At 42.8% G+C, this 20,757-nt stretch overlaps 1 protein-coding gene across 35 annotated transcripts in view; it reads left to right on the forward strand.

Annotated features, from left to right (window-relative positions):
* Nucleotides 1-20,757, forward strand: part of LOC130928466 (receptor-type tyrosine-protein phosphatase delta) — a 424,924-nt gene that overhangs the window by 361,353 nt on the left and 42,814 nt on the right. For 12 of the 35 annotated variants that reach the window (XM_057855080.1, XM_057855082.1, XM_057855084.1 and 9 more), the window contains 9 exons: nt 1,303-1,413; nt 4,702-4,713; nt 7,665-7,934; nt 10,770-11,351; nt 13,476-13,621; nt 13,927-14,071; nt 16,500-16,805; nt 17,324-17,517; nt 17,661-17,687. In XM_057855080.1, the coding sequence (XP_057711063.1) occupies nt 1,303-1,413; nt 4,702-4,713; nt 7,665-7,934; nt 10,770-11,351; nt 13,476-13,621; nt 13,927-14,071; nt 16,500-16,805; nt 17,324-17,517; nt 17,661-17,687 (1,793 nt within the window). The remainder of the gene's footprint in view (nt 1-1,302; nt 1,414-4,701; nt 4,714-7,664; nt 7,935-10,769; nt 11,352-13,475; nt 13,622-13,926; nt 14,072-16,499; nt 16,806-17,323; nt 17,518-17,660; nt 17,688-20,757) is intronic. The other 23 variants (XM_057855096.1, XM_057855094.1, XM_057855092.1 and 20 more) reach the window with 7 other exon arrangements.

Below are 20,757 nucleotides of genomic sequence, written 5' to 3' on the forward strand. Positions count from 1 at the left end.
CCCAAACATTCATAGGTTTTCATGTTTTAATGAGGATAGCATGCAAACAATGATAGAAGGGAGAACAAAATAAGTGAATCGTCTGCCTAAAAGAGCAATTGAAACCAATTTTACATTTTAAGTCAGGTGTGTGCCCAATCACTGATGATTGGTTTAAAGCTGCCCTGCCCACTATAAAAAAACACACCTGGTAAGAAATGTCTTGATGAGAAACATTGTCTGATATCAGGGCTGTCAACGGACTTGCAGGGGCCCGGGAACAAGAGACCATTATAGGCCCCCCGACCCCACCCCTGCCACCGGCTTGTCATGACAACACACAGTGCCCTCCATAATTATTGGCACCCCTGAAAAGGATGTGTTTTTTAGCTTCTAATATATATTTTTTTTAAATTCAAATAAAAACACAAAAATACACACAGTCCCAGGCCTTAACTGGGACCGTGTGCTTTGGTCACATGAGACCAAGATTGAGCTTTTTGGCAACAAACACTCTTAGTGGGTCTGGCGTGCCACGAAAGATGCGCATGCTGAAAAGCACCTCATACCCACTGTGAAGTATGGGGGTGGGTCAGTGATGCTGTGGGGCTGTTTCGCTTCCAAAGGCCCTGGGAACCTTGTTAGGGTGCATGGCATCATGAATGCTTTGAAATACTAGGACAGTTTCATTCGATGGGGGGCAAAGTTCAGGAGTTTCACCTCCTCTAGCCATCATGTAGCACAGACACTGAGCAGTAGGGGGGGGGGGGGTTGAGATTTGCTGCTGCAAGCGAGGGATTTCTCCATGCATTTTTTGGGCCATAAAAAATAGCTAATACCTTGATGTTTTCATATCACGGTATACCTTGAAACCGGTAATCGGCACATGCCTAGCAATAGCCAATGGCAGAGCAACTATAAGTATGTTACATTCAGTAAACTGCTGCGAGTAGCAAACAATACTGCAATGTTTTCCCATTGAGGCGTGTCTTAACCTGCAAATTCTTTATGTAGAGACGTTTGTAAGTAGAGGTACCACTGTAGAGTAAAATGCTATACTTAATGTGCAGTCAATGTTATAATATTTGATTTTTACAGCAATTCTTGTTCGTCTATCTGGCAGCCAATGAGTTAAAAGGATCTTTTTAGCCCCACAATGCAATTCTAAATAAATAATAGAGTTGGACCTTGGAGGTTATGCTGCCAGTGGATCAAACAAATGATTCAAATAATTCCTTGCCATTTAGTCATTTGGAGCGCTGATCAACAGTCATTTTCTTTCTTTAATTCTTCTCTGCTCCGGTTTTTGTTGTTGCCAAACAGGAGCCCTGCAGATTGAGCAGAGCGAGGAATCGGACCAGGGAAAGTATGAGTGTGTGGCCACCAACAACGACGGGACGCGCTACTCGGCGCCGGCTAACCTTTATGTGCGAGGTAAGATTGGTGCGAAAAGTAGCCATTTTTTAGCTACTTTATTTAATTTTTTGTACTTTTACCCGCACTAATGTGTCAACCTGTAGAGTATCCGCCTTTTTCCGGCCCTTTTTGTCCCTAGCCTGGCTGGCGAGGCTTCTTTTGTCCTCTTTTTTTCTTTTCCATTGAGCAACATTGGAAGGACCTGAACTCAAATGTCACACTTTCGTGTGCACTCACTATCTAATGGTAGTACTCCACTTTTGTGTCATCACCTCCAGAAAATATTTAAAGTGTTTTCCTTTCTTTTTGTTAATGTGCCTGCGACAACATAAAAAAAAAAAAAAAATCTTAAATAGCATTATTATGTGAATTAATTAAATGGAATGTTTATTGTCATCATCATCGGTATCATTGACAGTTACAAAATGTGGGATAATTTGCCCGAAGAAACCCAAGACAGACAAAGGCAGACGAGAAAAGCATATGCTTATCAATACCCGTCCGCCTACAGCCAGGGACGCACAGTCTAACATGGTAGAGTTGCATACATCACATTACATGAGCTTTTTCGTTTTTTTTTTTTTTGTTTATGTCCTTTTTCACTTATATTATCTTCCCAAAAGTTATTGATTGCCATGGCACTTGCAATGTCTTGGCCGGGATGATATTATTTGCGCGTCTGCCTTGGTCGAGATCATCAACTAGAATTTCCAGCCTTTTGATGCGAACCTCCTTCTCCTCGACCGCTTGTTCCAGTTTCTTGTTTTCAGCACGCATTAGCTGGAGTTCTTTCATGACTTCTCGATTCTGGCTTTGAATCAGGTCAGTCAAAGAGACCTCCAATTTCTGGATGGAGGATTTTATTTCATCCAAGTCCTCAGGTTTCAGACTTTTCGGAGCCATACTGCAGTCGTGCTTCAGGCTGGCCCCGAGTGCTTATCGGCTGAGATGAGCTATTCGTGGGAAAGCTCAGCAGAGAGCGTCCGTACACAACGAGAGCCGAAGCAAGAATGAATCAGAATTGGAATCATATTTTGAAACGATTCGACTATATACAACAATTTGGCAAAGCGCGGATGACGAGAATTTAGTCTTTTAATCTGCCATTTAGCCCTGCTTGTCATTATAGCGCTCTAGCGTCCCCAGCTGGAGGATGACATCGGCAGGGTCACGATTTCATCTGATTTAGAAATCAGCCCATTGGGGGGAAATTATTCAGAACGAGGAAAATGCGACAAAGAGAGCAGCAAAATGTCATTGTTGCAATCTGTCTTCTCCAATATTTTTACAGGATATTCTTTTTATCGAAGTATTTTTTTCCCCAATTGCTAAATAAATGGTATGGTCATGACAAACAACAGTCATGTTAAATATTCAAAATGCATTTATTCAGTACAACATGGCAAAATTACTCCATAATGGTCAAAACTATCGACTTCTTGCGCCTCCCGAACGATATTTTATGCCACCGGAATTAGTCTGGCTTTTGTCATTTCCCTGCCCCGGCTTCGGAGAGCGTAAACAAACCAGGAGGCATGACATCCTAACCCGAACCGAGTGGCGTTTCCAAGTCTTATTCTCGCTTTTCGGAGCGAAAAATCACACAAAACTACCCCGGATTATGTCACACCATGGCGGGGTTGTCAATTGTCTTCGCCGATTGGCAACCCGCCAGGCGGTGAGCAAGTTACAGCACGTCATTCCCCTGCAGCGGGCTGGAGAGCTCGTTTGCCGGGGAAGCGGCTGAAAAACGACCGCCGGACAAACCGGCCGACGTCGGAGTAGCGCGTAGCTGCCACATGGTCAACACGAATATGGCGTAATGCTTAACTACACTGCGAAGACGTAAACAGTGAGAGAGCAGCGTGCAGTTGTTGTGTGCAGCGCTCTCCCAGTGGGCACGCGAAGAGGACCAAGGGTGCGACAAGTCGCCAGTCGTTGGCCGAGTGGCATTCTCGGTGGACAGGGAGCACTGTCAGCCACAAAATGCAAGCCACCTCTGTACTAAAACGTGTGGCAATCTCAGGGTGGGGGCTTTTGAAACCCAAAAAGGCCCACGCGCCTCTCCCTGGTGCAGCAACAAAACCCTGCAGCACATTTGGCTGGCATGATGCGAAAAATAAACGAATTAACCCGCAAAATTAGCTGAATCCGCAGTCCATCTGCATGCTATAAAGCAATGTTGTATTGTAAATTCTGACCCGGGTGACGTCACATTCGCACAGTTATTCATTTTCATGGCGCGGGATTCAAAAAATTGACTATATAAATCGATCGCTTCCACACACATCCAAGCGGTCCATTTCATTCAGGAGGATAAAATACTGCGTAATATATGAAATAAACATGGTTTTTGCTGTCATAGGCACATTAAGGATAAATGTTGAAATAATTGTAATCAAATTAAACATTAGCTTAAATTAAAATCATCTTTTTTAAATTCTATGTCACACATAACACGTATATAAAAGAAACATTATGTCGCATTTAAGCTAGCGGACTTTGACTATGCAAGTTAGCCAAATGTTCGCTTGTGATGGGGAAAATATTATGTGACCCAAAGTGAATTAGCACATTATGATAAATTTAATCCGGGTCAAAGGGCGGAATGATGGGGGAAAATATTATGTGATGCCTTAACATTAGCACATTATGCCTTTGTGATGTAAAATTAGCCATTGACACCTTGTGGCGTATTTAAATCACTACCTTACATAATTAAAGAGTTATCCTTTTTTTTGCGACGTCACCACCCTGTGACGTCAACAACAATGGCGACCTACTAGTTAAAATAATTTTACAAATTGTTTAAAAACGGAAGCATCAAGAGTGGTTTCACTACAAATAATAACTTGTACTAACATCTTTTAAGAGCTACAAGTCTTTCTATCCGTGGATCCCTTTAAGTGTGGACAAAAGTGTTGGGATGCCTGAGTTTAGACCTTCTTTCTAATATTCTTTGATAATAAGGCACACGGTCTTAATATTTTTGTCTCATGTGAGGAAAAAGTGTGTCAGCTCTTTGGAATGCCTTTCATTTCTGCATGAATTGGTCATCGAATCTAGTCTGCTTTTCATTCGAATCCCAAAAATAAGCCAGAAACCAAGGGTTCATGCACTTTTTCCCTCCCGACTGTATGTTGTTCCATGCTGTTAAAGTAATGACTGAAACTTTTGAAGCAGGCAAAGTCCTTGGAATTGTTTAATCTGGACGCCTGTTTACTCTTCCCCCTTGTTTTTTCTCCTTTACCTTTTCTGTTCATTTTTGTTCTACATCCCCCAAATCCCTCCACCTTTTCCCTTCAGAGCTTCGAGAAGGTTGGTGTGTTTTCTCTTTTTCCAAAAACGTACGACGACACCGTTAAAAGATGATTTATCGTTTTTTTTTTTGTGTCATGATTTCATTTGTCGAGGGACGGTCTTGCTGGTTTCCACAGGGCCGATATTTGCATCTCATTTGCATGTTTTCAGTGTTCCTGCTCAGTCTTTAGCGAAACTTACATTTCGCCGATTGCCTGGAATTGACGCCTACAAGTGATAAAAATCCAACATTGGCTACCATTGACTGCTACAGACGTCCAATTTGTTTAAAGTAGGAGGCGCTCCTAGTTCAAATGGATAGGACGTTTGCTCGTGATGAACAATTCAATTCACAGAAGAATATTATAATGATAATACGAATAATAATTTGCCCCCTCGAGAGACTTAAGGTTCCTAGAAATAATACGGTTTTATTATAAGGGGCCCTCGCAAATGTAATATTGAAACGAGAAGGATAATATTACGTCTGCCGGGACGCGCGCGCCGACCAATTGGATATTAATTAAATGCGGAGTATTTAATCACGAGCTCGGCTTTGCGATTCAACGCGGGAAGGAATGGGAGAAGAGATAAAAAGCAGGATGAGCAGCAACACTGCATTTTTTTTCTTCATTCAATGTACAGTATTTGTTGTTTTTGTGTGGGAAAAACATTGCTGTTGAAAATTCAGCAATTTTTGAAGCATTTTGTTCCACAACTAAATTAAATATAAGTGGGAAAATTTGATATCAAGAGATTAACTCATTGGCAAAAGTCGACACTTTTTTCGAGTAATTTAAAAGAAAAAAACTTCAATGTTAGCAATTATTATATTGATTTTTAATACTTTTTTTTTTTTTTAATAATTCAAAATAAGTATAAAAAAAAAAGTTAGCCAATGAGTGCCCTGTAAGGGTTAAAAAAAAAAAAAGTCATAATTTGTGCATGAAAGGGTTAATTATAGGTCTTTCCATTTTTAAAAACTAGCATTCAACCTGTTGATTGGTCCTTATTTTTATACATATTTAAGAACAGGTAGTGCCTGGGTTACGAACAAGTTCTGTTCTTATGCTGGCGACGTAACTCGAATTTACGCGTAAATTGGAATTAACCATCTGGATTGGACATTTTATGAAACATGCCTTTCTCTTTAATCCATGGGCGGGTTGTTCCTGCATAACCTCAATGGCGAGCTACCCACACTAGCGTTGCGATCGACGTAATGAGCACCCCTGCATGTTTGAGAATGCTCTCTGCGGCCGTACTTTATTCAGGTCAATTCAGTGGTCAGGTAGTGTAACTGCAAGTAAGTATCCCCTGAATCCAAGATGGCCGACTTGAACTGTCATATCCTGTCAATACATCTATGCCCGGAGAGCTACAGTGGTCAAAAAAAATAATAATTCTGATATACAGTAACATCTAGGTAATGATAATATTTGTGTATAATACAGTGGATCACAAAAGTGAGTACACCCCTCTCATTTCTGCAGATATTTAAGTATATCTTTTCAGGGGACAACACTGACAACATGACACTTTGACACAATGAAAAGAAATCTGTGTGCAGCTTATATAATAGAGTTCATTTAGTTTCCCCTCAAAATATAGCCATTAATATCTAAACCCCGGCAACAAAAGTGAGTACACCCCATAGAAACTACTGTACGTACATCCCTAAATGTCCAAATTGAATACTGCTTGTTATTTTCCCTCCAAAATGTCATGGGACTCGCTACAGGAGTGCTGTCAGCATTGCTGCAGAGATTGAAGAGGTGGGGGGTCAGCTGGTTAGTGCTCAGACCATACACCGCACTCTACATCAAATTGGTGTGCATGGCTGTCATCTGAAGACCATACACGAGAAAGCCTGCCCGTCTCATCAGACCATATGACACAGTTCCAGTAATCCATGTGTACTGTCTTCAGAAGAGGCTTCCTCCTGGGGTGACAGCTATGCACACCAATTTGATGTAGAGTGTGGCGTATGGTCTGAGCACTAACAGGCTGACCACCCACCTCTTCAATCTCTGCAGCAATGCTGACATCACTCCTGTAATGAGTCCCATGACATTTTGGAGGGAAAATGACAAGCAGTACTCAATTTGGACATTTAGGGATGTAGTTTCTAAGGGGTGCACTCACTTTAATTGCCAGGGGTTTAGATATTAATGGCTATATTTTGAGTTATTTTGAGGGGAAGATAAACTCTAAGCTGCTCACAGTCTACTTTTCATTGTGTCAAAGTGTCATTTTGTCAGTGTTGTACCATGAAAAGATACACTTAAATATCTGAAATGCGAGGGGTGTACTCAGTTTTGTGATGCACTGTATATGGAAATTTACAATGAACCATGTGTCCAATGAAGTGGACATCATGCATCCACCAGAATATTTTTGAACACAAGTCATATACTTGTGTCACTGTTTTTATGACTGTTTTGGTTATAAGTTAGTATGTAATTGTTTTCAGAAATTTATTTAAAATATACAGTTTTGTGCAGATTAGCTGTAGTAGGGTTAAGTACCTCTAAATACATGTGATACGTCATATTAATAAAATAGAAAGTAAGATACTGCACTCACCATCAATACTGGTGGATGGTGAAAAAGGTACACTGAGAAAAATACAGAGCTCAAAACACATACTTTACACTGTTGCGCGAGTGGTGAGAAAATGGCGAAATCACGTAAGCTGGTTGCGTCGTAACCCGGGGACTACCTGTATTTAATCATTATTCGCTCACGTAGTATTGAAAAATTTTTTCCTGTATTTTATTGGTTTTATGCTACTATTTTCACAAAATGCCAGTGTTTTGTTATCTTTGTTTTTGTAATTCTCATCATCACATCAGGTCTGTGTGCGTACTTTGAACCCGTGTACAGTGCACATGCATGTCGCACCGTTTCGCTCATCTATTGCGACGCCGTCTTGTGAGTAAACTCCTTGTGTTTTCATCCCGTGGCAGTACGCCGGGTGCCGCCGCGCTTCTCCATCCCGCCCACCGACAACGAGATCATGCCGGGCGGCAGCGTGAACATCACGTGCGTGGCGGTGGGCTCGCCCATGCCGTACGTCAAGTGGATGCTAGGCGCCGAGGACCTGACGCCCGAAGACGACATGCCTATCGGGCGCAACGTGCTGGAGCTGACTGACGTGCGCCAGTCGGCCAACTACACGTGCGTGGCCATGTCTACACTGGGCGTCATCGAAGCCGTGGCGCAGATCACCGTCAAAGGTAGCTGCTTAAACCGCAAAAATTAGATTTTTGGCAGTCACAATTGTCCATCAGTGTCATTTTATCACTGCTGACCCTCCCGGTAAAATGGATAGGTGTTTTGTTCAGCCAATTGAGCTGATTCTGATTCCGATGAGTATCAAAAATAGCTAATACAATCAGTGGCGGAGCAAAATTTTACAGCAGGGCCGAGAACGAAAATGGTATTTGGTATGTGGCAAATTGATTTTGCCATGTGGCATTTTTTGCCACTTTGTAATGGCTGTAACGGTAAGTGCATAGTCAAAAATCACAGCCCACATGTTTTTCTGCCGTTTAAAATGAATGGAAAATTTGTACGTGCATAGCAGTCAATGACATGGACGTGCATGGCCTGCTAAAATGCCATGTCCCCAAAAAAATGCCACAAACCAAAAATCAATAAATAAATAAAGCCACATACCAAAATCCATTTTGCCACATACCCCAAAAAATTTCACATGGCAAAAAAATTCCACTTGGCGAAAAAAATGCCACATTACAAAGTCAATTTTGCCACGTGGCAAAAAAAAATACCACATAGCAAAATCAGTTTTGCAACATGGCAAAAACAATGCCACATGGCTAAATCAATTTTGACACATGGCGAAAAACAAAAATGCCACATGGCAAAATCCATTTTGCCACATGGCAAAAACAATGCCACATGGCAAAGTCAATTTTCCCACATGGCAAAAAAAAAATCCACATGGCAAAATCCATTTTGCTACATGGCAAAAACAATGCCACACGGGAAAATCTATTTTGCCACATGGCAAAAAATGCCACATGGCAAAAAAATGCCACATGGCAAAAAAAATAATGCCACATACCAAAATCCATTTTGCCACATTCCCCCAAAAATTTCCACATGGCAAAAAAAATTCCACTTGGCAAAAAAAAAAAATGCCACATGGCAAAGTCAATTTCGCCACGTGGCAAAAAAAAAAAAAAAATACCACATAGCAAAATCAGTTTTGCAACATGGCAAAAACAATGCCACATGGCTAAATACATTTTGACACATGGCAAAAAAAAGGCTACATGTCAAAGAAAAAGAAAGCCACATGGCAAAATCCATTTTGCCACATGGCAAAAACAATACCACATGGGGGAATCTATTTTGCCACATGGCAAAAAATTGCCACATGGCATAAAAAAATGCCACATGGCAAAATCCATTTTGCAACATGGCAAAAACAATGCCACATGGAAAAATCAATTTTCCACTTGGCAAAAAAAAAAAAAAAACATTTAGCCACATGGCAAAAAAAAAAAAAAAACAAATGACAAAAAATGCCAGATGGCAAAAAAAATCCACATGGCAAAATCCATTTTGCAACATGGCAAAAACAATGCCACATGGAAAAATCAATTTTCCACTTGGCAAAAAAAAAAAAAAAAAAAACATTTAGCCACATGTGCAAAAAAAAAATACCAAATGACAAAAAATGCCAGATGGCAAAAAAAAATCCACATGGCAAAATCCATTTTGCCACATGGGAAAAACAATGCCACATGCCAAAATCAATTTTGCAACATGGCAAAAAAAATGCCATATGGCAAACTCTATTTTGCTACATGGCAAATACTTTTTTTTAACCACTTTAAACAAACAAATACCACTTTTGGTTCTCACTGTCTCTCAAATTTTAACACTTAAACTCTATAATAAAGCTCCGTGCATCATCTTACCTCTTCTGTTTGACCCTCCCCTCACCCAAACCACGCCCACTTTACGCAACAGTTGCACCCCCATAAGTTCCGCCCCTGAATACTTCCACGTTTTCGTTAACCTGGACCAAAATGGAGTGGGATTTGCAATGGTTTCACATGAAACGATTGGCAAATAAAATGCTAAATATATACCTTATCAAAAGAACTTATTATATTGTCAAGCTTTTGTACTTCCGCAACGTAAACGTAGCATGGCTAGAGCGAACGTGACACTTTTAACAGCTGGCTCACCGCGTCCGATCACGGCAAATAGAGTTAGGGGCTTATCTCGCAGCTGGAAGGCTACGTAGGAGGTACTGAGCCTTTGGTGTCCTCTGCAGGCCTGCCACTTTTTATCTGAGAGCAATCATATCGCTGCCGCGCCAGCACGAGGATGATACGGCGAGCAGGCGTCGCCACACGCACACCCGGGACCGGCTTTTCTTGTTCCAGAGACATAACAGAGATATTAGTCACAATATAACAGCCTGACAGAGGGGGGCCCCTGTAGCATACTTCAAATGGCGTATAAAGACAATCTATTGCCAGTATATTCTGCTGCGTGAGGAATTAAAGCCATAAATTCCCTCTCTAAATTATTCAAGTGATAAGCAGCTCGTCGTCAGAGATGAATAACACGGTTTCCAACGCGCAAAAGTGGCCGCCGTCGTCCAGTTGAGCTGCGGTTCCGCGTTATGTAGTGATTCAACTCATGCGAGCGCTGTAATTTCTATAGCATAACCTGCATTTTACCAACCAGGCGGACATAAAAACAGCCTACTTGTAGTGAAATTTTGAAAACGTGTCATTGTATTGCCGTCGAGCGGAACCTCAGGCGTGCGAAAAAGATGTACTTTCAATCCGGTATGATGGGTAATGCGGAATGTTAGATGTTTACGACGCTCGAAGGGCAACTGTAGCCGAGGGAGTAATATATACACGGGAGTGTGTCATCGTCGAGAAATGATGGCACTTGTCTGTTGAGGAAATTCCCACTTTATCACAGACTTTGCAGTTTATAGCCATCAGTTTTTATTTTACTATAAAAATACTGATACTGTATATTGATTGAAATGTTGTCCCATAACTATATTTCTGCAGCGTTGCCCAGGACGCCCGGCGTCCCGGTGGTTACTGAACGCACCGCCACCAGCATCACTCTGACCTGGGATTCCGGCAATCCCGAACCGGTGTCCTACTACATCATCCAGCACAAGTCTAAATACTCGGAGGACTCGTACAAGGAGATCGACGGCGTGGCGACCACCCGCTACAGCGTGGGCGGCCTCAGCCCCTACTCGGACTATGAATTCCGCGTGCTGGCCGTCAACAACATCGGCAGGGGCCCGCCCAGCGAGAGCGTGGAGGCCAAGACGGCCGAGCAGGCGCCCAGTACGTCGCCGCGACGGGTCCGGGGACAAATGCTGAGCGCCACCACGGCCGTCATCAACTGGGAAGAACCGGAGGAAGCCAACGGGCAGATTATGGGCTACAGAGTTTACTTTACCATGGATTCCGCTCAACACGTTAACATGTGGGAGAAGCAAATTGTCCGGGGGGTTAACTTCATCACCATCCAAGGCCTCATCCCCAATAAAACCTACTACATTAAGGTGCTGGCTTTCACCTCGGTCGGAGATGGACCTCTTTCCCCGGATCTGCAGATCATTGCAAAGACGGGAGGTGAGTCATTTTAGCCACAAATGCTTCGGTGGTGGTGGAACAAATGTGAACGGGGCCCCCGAAGTGAACATCCTGCGGGTGGGTGTCCTTGGGAATAAATATTGGCGAGTAATTCGATTTAAAAAAAAAAAAAAAGCTTCCAATCAAATTTGGTGATTAGAGTTAAATTAGAGTTGCGTTGCAACGGTTTGTTTTGAAAGGGTTTGCATTGGGTGGACACACTGCCCTCTAGTAGCAACAGTGAGTATGACATAACTCATCTAACAGGGCTGGATCCAGCTGCTTCTTGTTAAGTAGGGTGACCAAACGTCCTCTTTTGCCCGGACAAGTCCTACTTTCACGTTGTATCCTCGTCGTCAGGGTGGGTTTTATAAATTCATAAAAATGTCCGGTTTTTATGATTTTTCACGGGACCAATTTGGATAGAATCCCTCCGGCCGCTGGGTGGCAGCAGTGGACATGGCTCCTACTAGAAGGGAGGGAAGGAGTAGTTCTTCTTGTTTTTGTTGGCAGTTTACCCCATCATGACGCATTACCGCCATCTACTGGGTTGACGATTTGGCCACAACGCCCGCCCAGTTGTTAAGTTTTTAACGATAAATACATAAATAATGGCAACTGTTGACTTCTGTCGGAGCTTTGACTGTAAAATCCCATTTGGTATCGCATCGCTGCGTTGCCGATGATTGAAAACTTTTCTAGCAAAGTTTGATTTTTGCCTCAGCTAGCTATCAGTAAGCTAAACCATGCTAGGCATTATGGGAAACGTAGTTTTGAACTGCTACGTTTGGAAACATGCTGGTTGAATAGAAGAGCATTGTAAAAATAAATAAAAAAGCTTTTTTCTGTATTCAAGCTAGCAGACTTTTGATATGCAAGTTAGCCTGTTCTTCTTTTGATGTACTTGTTTTTACTTTATTGTATTAATATGACGTCCATCCAGCCATCCATTTGCCGCTTAATCCGGGGTCAGATCGCAGGGTCAGCAGCTTTAGCAGGGAAGCCCAGACTTCCCTCTCCCCAGCCACTTCAACCAGCTCCTCCAGAGGGATCCCAGGGCATTCCCAGGCCAGCTGAGAGACATGGTCTCTCCAGCATGTGTCCTGGGTCGTCTTCGGGGCCTCCAGCCAGTGGGACGTGCCCGGAACACCTCGCCAGAGAGGCGTCCAGGAGGCATCTGAACCAGATGCCCGAGCCGCCTCAACTGGCTCCTCTCAACGCGGAGGAGTAGCGGCTGGATGCCGATTCCCTCCCGGATGACCGAGGAGCTCACCCTATCTCCAAGGGAGAGCTCGCACACCCTGCGGAGGAAACTCATTTCTGCCGCTTGTATCCGGGATCTTGTTCTTTTGGTCACGACCCTCAGCTTGTGACCATAGGTGAGGGTAGGAACCTATATCGACTGATAAATCGAGAGCTTCGCCTTTTGGCTCAGCTCTTTCTTCACCACTAAAGAACCGGTGCAGAGTCCGCATCACTGCAAACGCTGCACCGATCTGCCTATCAATCTCCTGCTCCCTCCTACACTCACTCGTGAACAACACCCCAAGATACTTGAACTCCTCCACTTGGGGCAGGATCTCATCCCCGACCCAAAGAGGGCACGCCATCCTTTTCCGGCTGAGGACCATGGTCTCAGATTTGGAGGTGCTGATCCTCATTCCATCCGGTTCACACTCGGCTGCAAACCGCTCCAGTGAAATTTGGAGGTCACGGCTTGATGAAGCCAGCAGCACCACATCATCTGCAAAAAGCAGAGATGCAATGCTGAGTCCACATAACCGGACGCCCTCAACGCTACGGCTGCGACTAGAATTTCTGTCCAAAAAAATTTGAACAGAATTGGTGACAAAGAGCAGCCTTGGTGGAGTCCAACCTTCACTGTAAAGAATTCGACTTACTGCCGGCAATGCGGACCAGACTCTGACACCGGTCATACAGGGACCGAACAGCCCTTTCCCAAGGTGCCGTGAAGTATACATTTTTGGATAATTATTTTCAGATTTAGAGGGTACTTAAAGGGTTGATTCCGACTTATGCGGAAATTCGGGTTACCTCGCCAGCGTAGGAACGGAACTCATTCGTAACACTGCAATTTAATATTTTTTTCATTCCGATTCCTAGTTCCTTCCCAACCGACTGACTTCAAGGGCGAGGCCAAGTCGGAAACCAGCATCCTGTTGTCGTGGGTGGCGCCGGTCCAGACGGGACAAGAGAACCAAATCACAGGATACGATCTCTTGTACAAGAAAAAGGACGATAAAGACGAGGTAAAAACATCAGCGGACCCTCGAAATTCACCCTTAAAATCAGTGGTCTCCAAACTATTCCACATAAGGCTGCAGTGGGCGCAGGATTTCATTCCAACAAAACAAGACGACACCTTTGCTCCAATCTGGTGTCTTACAAGTGTAATCAGTTGATTGCAGTCAGGTGCTGCTTGTTTTAGCACAAACTTCATTGGTTAAATTTGCGGTGCTCGATCGGTTGGAACAAAATCCAGGACCCACAGCTGCCCTTGAGGACCGGTTTGGAGACCCCTGCTTCAAATCTTCAACTTGCTTTGTTTTTCCAGAGGCGAATCAGCTTTGAGCCCACCTCCACGTACCTCATGAAGGACTTGAAGCCCTTCACCACGTACGCTTTCCGCCTGGCGGCACGTAGCAGGCACGGCGTGGGCGCGTACACCAGCGAGATCTCCGCCGAGACCCCGCAAACACGTAGGTCTTCCTCCATATCCGTGGGGTCGCACCTTTGAAATTCTAATAGATAACACCTAATAGAACGTTTACACCACAGCTTGTTTGGACGTCTTGCTCCTTGAAAAAAAATGGCAAACTTTCCCATCGATTGTTAGTTGTTCAATGAGTTTATCACGACTGGACGTCCAATCACGCTGTATGTTTCAATGCGTTTATCTCTAATAGACGTCCATCCACTTGAACTAGGAGCGTCCTCCAAGTTCAAACGGATTGGACATCTCGCGTCAGCCAAACAGTTAAACACCGAAGTTTGAAGAGGGCTCCACTCGAGCATCTTTTAAAGCAAAGGACACACTTGGCCTTTAGGGAGGTCCCTCTCAACGTTGCATGCCAAGACACAAGAAGCTGAGCTTTCTGTGAAGCCTGGAAGCAATTCTCAGGATATTAAGAGGGATGAAATATGCTAAACGGTGCTGGAAATCCCAGGGTTTTTTCGGCTATAAAGAAATACCAGAAAGCCGTCAAATTACCCCGATACCAAACTGACAACTTCGCTTTGTCAAACAATAGACCACTCAAACAAGCAATCAAGCAGCCTAGGAGTGAAGAGGGGGTTTCACTCTGGATAGCTGCAATTAGCATCTTAAATATTTGCAAATCATGTTAACTCCTGGGTTAGTGTAAAAATGATGAGAGGGCCATGTGGCATGAAACTACGACTCGCATCCAGAACTGTAGCTACAAGTAACAGTTGTCCGGTTCTTGTAGGAACGCTCCCCGTGGGGGCGGGAACGGCTAACACCCGCCCCCAGGCGGCGCGCGCCTTGCCCAATGACAAATATTAAAGCTACTTTTGGTTCAGCCCCTTGAAAAAGGGCTTCTCACATGGTCAACAAGTTGTGCCGTCGTGGTAACAGATGTTCTGTCCCCGCGGTAAATATTATGGGTGCAAAACAAGTTATCTCGTGAGATTCCCTCCTAACTATGGAACCCAAGCGCGTAAAAAACAATACTATGGTGCAAAACAAGTTATCTCATGAGATTCCCTCCTAACTATGGAACCCAAGGTGAAAAACAATAACAGGCGTCAAAGTGGCGGAGTAAACAAGGAGAAGTTGTTACAATCTAAGTCACAGAGGCAATCATACATCACAAAGGCATAATGTGCTAATGTTAAGGCATCACATAATATTTTCTCCCCTCATTCCGCCCTTTGAACCGGATTGAATTTATCATAAGGCATAATGTGCTAATTCACTTCGGGTCACATAATATTTTCCCCATCAGTATCATATAGTGAAAATACTACAAAACTAATACTCATATCTCTCAAAAAATGTCACCAAGAAGAAAAGTGCTTCAATCTGTATTACTGAGGCACTATTCTCACACAGTTAACGCAACAATGCAAAGATTTTCCCCCATCAGATGCATACTGACTTCACGACCAAAGAACTTTCCACAGCAGCTCAAACAGCTGTTTTGTCAAAGCAAACATAAGCTTCAGTATGCAGTACATACTGTAGGCAACTGCAGCTTTTGGAAGATGTAAAAAGGTTGTCCGCCCGATTGCCTGCCTGAGCGGTCCTCTGTCCGACAAAGCCAAGGCACCCCTGCCCTGCAAACACTCAAGATGCTAATTGGAGCAACCCAACCCCGTGGTTTTGCGAGTGTGAATGGACCTCTATGCTCACAAAAGATATGCTGATTAAGGTCAGATGACCAGTCTTTGGATACAAACGGGATTTATATTAACTGATCCACCCTTGGTAGCTCTAGGCTTGAGTGAGCTCGATTCTAGCAAACAAGTAGCCCGTGAGCGATGTCGATATACCTCACAGCCGAAACGGTCTCACAGAAAGTTCAATTCGCGTCTTTAGTATTGAGACGTCTGTCGTAAATGTGAGGTTGGTAAAGTAGCGGTTATCAGGTAGGTATAAAAGATAGGACGACAATGCATGCCGATGTTTGAGAATCTACTAAACAAAGTCATGTCTCCTTGGGAAGCTTCTCTGTCATACAATCAGGCTTTTACCACAAACCAACAGGCTTCGGAAAGGTTGGTGACGAATGCAGTTTTCTTCTTTACGAACCCATTGACCGCATCAACCTTTATGTTTTTGGATTGATGGTAACTGCTTGCCAAATTTGAGTTGACCAAGAACTACTTGAGGGATAGATCACGTGTATTCCGGTAGCTTTCACAAGGCACAGCTGTCCTCTTTCCAACCAACACCCTTCATTCATCATCAGTTTTGTGTTACACGTTGTCTCTTTTGCTTTACTTCCATCTTTCATGGTGCTTTGTCCTCATTATTTTTTGTTTATTTTCCTTTTTTCCCTCCCATTGTATATTTCTACAATCACCACCACAATCAAAACCAAAAAAAAACCCCCAAATGAACCAATGGCCTCCCCGAACAAATTCTCAAATGACACCAAGCAGACCCTTCTGGCCCGCCTACTGATGTCAGGTGCTCTAGTCCCACGTCCACGAGCATCCTGGTAAGTTGGCGGGCGCCCAGGACTGAATCGCAGAACGGGGTGATCACGCGGTACAGCATCCAGTACGCCGCCACGGAAGGAGAGGACACTACCGCGCGACGGATCGCGGACATCCCGCCGGAGAGCTCGCAGTATCTTTTGGAACACTTGGAAAAATGGACAGTGTACCACGTGACGGTCACCGCGCACACGGATGCCGGAGCGGGGCCGGAAAGTACGCCGCAACTGGTCCGCACAGAGGAGGACGGTATGTCTAACGATGTCTTCCATCTACTTCTAACAAGACTCTTTGGATTTTTGAAGGACTTCGTTTTTGGGCTCGATTTCAACACATGGTACGGCCTTGAACTCTGTCAATTTTTTTGAAGCTTGGACAGAGTGTTTTTTCCTTTTTCAACTAAAGGCCTTTTTTTTCTTAGTTTTTAAGCGTCCTGTGGTAGAATCATTTTGATTATCATATATTTTTTGCTTGCTTCATAGCCAAAAATTCTTGTTGCGCTTCAAGCTTCGATTGACTTGAAGCCACCTTTTTTGGCTCCACATGTTTTTCCCACTCTACCCATTTTTAATGTTTGGTCGGTTTGCCCGACCTATTTTTGCTGTTCTTTTTCCTCCCCTTTTACCATTGTTGAAATATCGTTGCGGCAATTTTGTGATTTTTCATTTTTGCGGGAGGGGCGCTATTTTCCGTGACGGAAGAAGATTCGAAAGCGCGAGCGAAGGGGTTGACTTACGTTGAGCTTTTTTTCCATGGTGTCCCCCCAGTTCCTAGCGGGCCACCTCGTAAAGTCGAGGTGGAAGCTGTCAACTCCTCGTCAATTAAAGTCATCTGGCGCTCGCCGATGCCCACCAAGCAACACGGGCAGATCCGGGGATACCAGGTGCACTATGTACGGATGCTAAACGGGGAGCCCGTGGGACAGCCCGTCATCAAGGATATCCTGATTGATGACGCCCAGGTACGCACACGCTACAACACCACAACATGTACCGTTTTTTGAGCTTCAACGTATGGAAAACAGCTATCATGGACTCATATGACTTTGGCTTAGATGAATGATTACTGGCTTTGTGTGTTGTCTCTTTCCCTGAACCTAATCAGTGGGAATTTGATGATTCAACCGATCATGTGAGTAGTCCAACCAAATTGAAATCTTGTCCCCCTTCCCCGAATGTCGTCCTCGGCATGACTGGCATGTAACGTTGTTGCAGATAATTAAAGGGGAAGTTCTGAATTATAGTCTTAATTTCCGAGGTTGCAAGTGTAATTAGCCAGTGAAGAGGTTTCAACAAATTCCATGCAGTTTGTTACATTGACTTCATAATGATAGGGGGGCTTCGGCTTCAGTTATTCAAAGTGGCAACGCCGGATTTAGATTGAAAAAGTACAAAAGCTGTACTGCATATAAACAGTAGGATTGTCTCAGGAGTGATTTGTTCCAGGATTCAAGGTAATTATTATATTTTTAGTTTTTTTCACAAGAATTTTCAATGTAAAAAGCTCTTTGTTGTAAGGCTTCCGCCACATTGTCTATCAGACTAGCATCATTCTTCGACGTATTTACGTAAAGTAAATGCTAACTGCACGGTCTTTTTGCTTTTAACCAAGAATTGAGAGTTTTACGTCCATATCTATAAAGAATTTGAGGATTAAAGCTTTTATTCACAAGACTTTTCAACGGAAAAAGCTTTGTTTACATTAGGCGGCCGCCACTTTGACTAATAGACTAGCATCATACTTCGACATATTTACGTAAAATAAATGCTAACTGCACGTTTTTTTTCCCCCCCAAGAATCGAGACTGTTTTACGTCCATATCTACAAAGAATTTAGGGATTTAAGCATTTGTTCACAAGAATTTTCACCGAAAAACCTCTGTTTATATATGGCAGCCGCCACATTGACAGACTAGCGTCGCACTTTAACATATTTACATAAAATAAATGCTATGTGCACGTATTTTTTGCTTTTGACCAAGAATCGAGACTGTTTTAAGTCCATATCTGTAAAGAATTCAGGGATTTAAGCATTTATTCTCAACAATTTTCACCGGAAAAAAGCTTTGTTTACATTTGGCGACCGCCACATTGACTGACAGACTAGCATCGTACTTCGGCATATTTATGTACTGCACGTTTTTTTTTTTTTTTTCTAAACCAAGAATCGAGACTGTTTTACGTCCATATCTCCAAAGAATTCAGGGATTTAAGCATTTATTCACAAGAATTTTGACCAGAAAAGCTCTGTTCAGCCACCACATTGACTAACAGACCAGCATTGTACTTGACATATTTACGTAAAATGAATGCTAACTGCACCTTTTTTTTGGGGGGGGGGGGGGCTTTTAACCAAGAATTGAGACTTTTTTACGTCCATATTTATTTTAAAAAAAAATCAGGGATTTAAGCATTTATTCACAAGAGTTTTTACCGGAAAAGCTGTTCAAATAAGGCGGCCGCTACATTGACTAACCAGCTAACAGACTAGCATCATTCTTTGAGATATTTACATAAAATAAATACTAACTGCGCATATTTTTTGCTCTTGACCAAGAATCGAGACTGTTTTACGTCATATCTTTCAAGAATTCAGGGATTTAAGCATTTATTCACGAGAAGTTTCACTGGAAAAGCTCTGTTGACATAAGGCGGCCGCCACATTGACTAAGTTACAGACTAGCATCGTACTTCGGCATATTTATGTAAAATAAATGCTAACTGCACGTTTTTTTTTCTTTTTGCTTTTATTCACAATAATTTTCAACGAAAAAAAGCTCTGTCTGTTTTTCCATTCGGTCAGCTTCGACGGCCACGCCAACAATGCAGGCCCTCTATTTATTGGCTCTGTGCCCAATGTCCCGTTGATATCATTATGAAGTCTATGGTTTGTTAGTTATTTGTTGGTTGCAGTGCTCCAGAGTGGCTAAGCTAGCGCGATTCAATGGTGCTTGCTAGCATGCCAATAAAAAACAATGACGATCACTGATGACCCATACAATCAATAGTATTGGCTATGTTTTCATAATATTATTCAAATTTACTATCCCATGTCAATAATTGTAGTATGAACAGCAACATTTGTAATCCAGTAGCTCTGCGGGGAACAGGCTGTATAGCCAGACTGATATCACATCAGTTTAGAATGAAATGAATCAAGGCAGTGTGGTGTTACATTATTTTGGCCGCATGGGTATTTTGAACAATGATTTTTTTAAATTTATTTGACTATGTTCGATCTGTTAATATCGTTTTTCATTGGCATGCGAAAAAGCACCATTGACTCGCGCTAGCTTAGCCACTCCGGAGCCATGCAACTACAAATAACTGCACGGAATTTGTTGAAACCAATTAATTAAACCTCAACTAACTCGAAAGTTAAGCCTAATGTCAAAAATTCTGAACTTCCCATTTAAGTCATTGCCCGCCATTGACGGCGATAGACGTCCAATCCATTTGAAGCGAGCGGAGAACACAAATGCGTTAGTAGACAGCGCCATCTTAAAGCAGTACTTTTTAGGACGGCTCTGTTGTAGAGAACCTTCCTAGCGAACCCAAGTAACTTTTTATCTAAAATACTTCAAAATCGGCAAAATCTTGACTTGAATCTATCTTTAAATGATGAAACAGTTTTAAAACTTTCATATGTCGAAAGTAGAGAGAAGGGAACAAATGCAATAATGGGAGCAATTTTAGCAACTTTTAACAGTTGATTCAGGGTAAAGGGTAAATTAGGGTAAAGAATTGGGCTCGGGCCAATTTTACCAAATACCTTCACAAAAAACTTCACATAATGTGGCCAATGTTTTTTTTTTTTTTTTTTTTGAGGGAAAAAAAAAAAAAAGTAATTATCACCAATTACTTTGCCAAGTAACTAATTACTCTTACATTCAGGTAATTGAGTTACTAACGCAATTACTTTTTGGGAGAAGTAATTTGTAACTATAATTAATTACTTTTTTTCAGTAAGATTAACAACACTGGTTACTACTGTTTTTTTTATTCATTTTAGAGCATTTACAGGTCAGGTACTTGAGTCACTGCCTGTTCATTCCCGGGTCACTTTCTGTTCTGTAACCCAAAAATCAACAGGATGTGACCCAGAAATACTCCACAATCAACAGAAAGTGACTTAAAATCAACAGCAAATGACTTGAAATGCCCCCAAAATTAAACTTTTTGGTTGCCATTGACCGCCATAG

This window comes from Corythoichthys intestinalis, chromosome 13 (assembly GCF_030265065.1).
Source record: "Corythoichthys intestinalis isolate RoL2023-P3 chromosome 13, ASM3026506v1, whole genome shotgun sequence".
Classification (NCBI taxonomy): Eukaryota; Metazoa; Chordata; class Actinopteri; order Syngnathiformes; family Syngnathidae; genus Corythoichthys; species Corythoichthys intestinalis.